At 32.4% G+C, this 3,261-nt stretch overlaps 1 protein-coding gene across 1 annotated transcript; it reads left to right on the forward strand.

Annotated features, from left to right (window-relative positions):
- Positions 1-421: 421 nt before the first annotated feature.
- LOC120072007 (peroxidase 25-like) lies at positions 422-3,024 on the forward strand. Its single transcript, XM_039024432.1, has 4 exons — positions 422-631; positions 1,291-1,470; positions 1,645-1,807; positions 2,597-3,024. Exons 1-4 carry the CDS (start codon positions 422-424, stop codon positions 3,022-3,024), a joined length of 981 nt encoding a protein of 326 aa, XP_038880360.1.
- The last annotated feature ends 237 nt before the right edge of the window (positions 3,025-3,261 follow it).

The raw sequence follows: 3,261 nt of genomic DNA on the forward strand, positions 1-3,261 counted from the left end.
AAAAGAATTGAAAAAGGGAACAATAATTTACGAAATAATTTTCGAACAATACAACCTAAAATATCTATGAAAAGCAAAAAGACCCATATCTTTTAGCATTTACACATTGAAGATATCATAGACCCTTTACAGTCTTTATAAACAAAAAAAGAACACATTTGTTTATAATTCTAAAACAAATTAACTTCGTTTTAAACTCACCACTTGTAGTTGAATGGAACACATGTCTGTTTTCCACTAAGAAAAGTGCTGTAAAATACTAAAAATTATTGGACGAAGCCCTAACTTGAATATAACACAGCCAAAGCAAAATGGCTATAAATACATGAGCAAAGGATGTGAATGAGAAACATATTAGTAGTTCTAAAGCTTTGAAGCCCATAAAAAAAATAGCTTTAGATTATTGGTAATAACCAATAGAATGGGGAAAACAAAAACCATTTGGCGGAATTTTGTGGCTATTCTAGTAATGGTTTTGCCTGTGAAATCTCAGCTGAATGTTGGGTTTTATTCGAAGTCTTGTCCTAAGGCTGAGTCCATTGTTAGGTCTACTGTTGAGTCTTATTTCAAGGCTGATCCCACCATTGCTGCTGGCTTGCTCAGGCTTCACTTCCACGATTGTTTTGTTCAGGTTTTCATTTCTCCCTCTCCTTTTTCACCCTAATTTTGTACTTAAAATGAAAATGATATCAACTGTCTAGGACATCCAATTATTATTTATATTATATAAAATAATATTGATGTAATTTAAGTACTTTCTAATTTTATCCTTTTATGACGTAGTAATATTTTTTTTCCCTTGGTTAAATTGAGCTTAGCTCTAAGGTCATTGGTATGACTTTTTTCTTCAGAGGTCGAAGATTTCATTCATCCCCATATTTGTTGTACTAAAAAAAGTTGGAGATTTTTTTGTCATTTCATTGGGAGGCTATCGAAAGCCTTGTCATTACCTGTTGAGCTTGATTTTTTAAGATTGGTCAGAGAACTTAAATTTTGCGGTTCATATGTTGAGTTACATGTCACGAAGTTAATTTGGGTTTTTAATTTGAAATCAAATTAATTTGGTAATTTTAGGCCCTATTTGATAACCATTTGACTTTTGACTTTTTGTTTTTGAAAATTAAGCTACACTACTTTCACCTCTAAATTTGTTCATTTGTTTTCTACCTTTTACCAATGGTTAACCAAGTCAAAACTTGAAAACTAAAAAGAAAAAAGAAAAAAAATGTAATACTCATGTCTAATAAAATGTTTCATTGATAAGTTGTTAATTTGATTGAACTTTGACAGGGATGCGATGGTTCGGTATTGATAATGGATGAAAATGCTGAAATAAATGCAGGGCCAAATATGGGGTTAAGAGGCTTTGAAGTAGTTGATGATGCAAAAGCCCAGCTTGAAACTTTGTGTCCTGGTGTCGTTTCTTGTGCAGATATTCTTGCTTTGGCTACTCGTGATGCTATAGGCTTGGTAACTATTTTTTCTTTTTTCTTGGAAATAGTAGACTTGATAACTCTACAATTTTATTCCTTTATTATAAACCTCTTTATTTGTTTAAATTCCGAGTTATACTTCTTTGAATTGTTACTTTTGTGGTATATATTATAATCTTATTAAAATATTAAATTTAAAAACATGTTTTAGAGTGATGGTCCAAGTTGGTCCGTGCCTACTGGAAGAAAGGACGGGAAAATTTCGATTAGTTTCGAAGCGGAAGATTTGCCTTCTCCATTCGAGCCCATCGATAATCACATACAAAAGTTTGCAGAGAAAGGCCTTACTGAAGAAGATCTTGTAACGCTAGTTGGTTCGTACCCATCTCTCTTCTTCTTTAATACTATCAAAACCTTCTATTTACAACTTCTAATTTTTAGGCTTAAAACATATATGAACATGGTGTTTAAAAAAGTAAACTGATATCGCTAAAGTGAAACATAACTTTGTAGCAATTAATGTGTACTTTTTTATCTACTAATGTTAGAGTTTCAGATCTCCGACCTCACAAAATAGAGTTATATATATAAGTTATCGTTCAATTGAATTAATAAAGTATAAAATTGATGTTTTTTAGTCGTGAACCCACAAACTCTTTAAACCAAACAACGAAGGAAGTTTTTACCCCAAATTCAACTCATTAAACTAAACACCTCTTTAGATTCTCCAAGTATCAAAATGACATGTTTATCTATTCAAATATATTAGTATTACAATAATTTAATTATTGTAAACTTTTTGTTAACCTATTATAACAATTAATGTAGCATATACCCTTGATGAAAAAGTCAGAACGACTCAAACTCCACAACATTCGATAATATATATATATATATCAGTAACTATTTTGTATACTTAGCCCATCATTAAAGATATGTTTATGTATTTTTTTTTAATGATACATGAAAAACAAGACGGATCAATAAGTGCATCAAGATATTCAATTAGATTGATACATCCATAGTACTCTCATCGTATCTAGGAACAGTATGATGAACTGATTTAAAATGGATAGAGCTAATATGTACTCTCGTTTACACATTCATGTATAAATCTAAGTTTTTGGATTGAGTGATAGTTTAACACGATGGGTGGATGGCAGGTGGTCACACGATCGGGCGAACAGATTGCCAGCTATTCAGTTACCGTCTTCAGAACTTCACAAGTACAGGAAATGCAGACCCAACCATAAGCCCATCGTTCTTGACTGAACTGAGAACTCTGTGCCCTTTGGATGGAGATCCATTCAGAGGTGTGGCCATGGACAAGGACAGTCAGTTGAAATTCGACAACAGCTTTTATAAGAACTTGATGGAGGGGAATGGGGTTTTGGAGTCAGACCAGAGACTTTGGAGCCACCCTTCAACCAGAGACATTGTGAAGAGATATGGTGGAAACTTAAGGGGATTGTTGGGCCTCAGATTTAACTTTGAGTTTAAGAAAGCTATGGTTAAGTTGAGTAGCATTGGTGTTAAGACTGGCACAGAAGGGGAGATTAGAAAAGTGTGTTATCAGTTCAATAAGCAGTAGAAGTGATAATCGCGTATGATGGAAAAATATGCAATTAATTACTGATTATCCATAAGAAGATATAAATAATTAATTGTGGTTGGGTTTCTACAAAATTGAACTTATATTATATGTAGTTTCCATTATTAACGCAACATTATTGCTATATGCATGGTTAAATTACTAATCAACTCAAAAGTTTAAAGTTGATGGATTATGGCAAATTTTTACTAGTAATACTTTGACATTCTTCTCCAC

Source organism: Benincasa hispida, chromosome 2, assembly GCF_009727055.1.
Source record: "Benincasa hispida cultivar B227 chromosome 2, ASM972705v1, whole genome shotgun sequence".
NCBI classification, from domain to species: domain Eukaryota; kingdom Viridiplantae; phylum Streptophyta; class Magnoliopsida; order Cucurbitales; family Cucurbitaceae; genus Benincasa; species Benincasa hispida.

What these genes read in the sequence shown, in the direction of transcription:
- LOC120072007 (XM_039024432.1), top strand. Translation starts at nt 422, where the DNA reads ATGGGGAAAACAAAAACCATTTGGCGGAATTTTGTGGCTATTCTAGTA. An exon ending in CTCGTGATGCTATAGGCTTG is followed by an intron (nt 1,471 to 1,644) that starts GTAACTATTTTT and finishes AACATGTTTTAG; the next exon opens with AGTGATGGTCCAAGTTGGTC. An exon ending in AGATCTTGTAACGCTAGTTG is followed by an intron (nt 1,808 to 2,596) that starts GTTCGTACCCAT and finishes GGTGGATGGCAG; the next exon opens with GTGGTCACACGATCGGGCGA.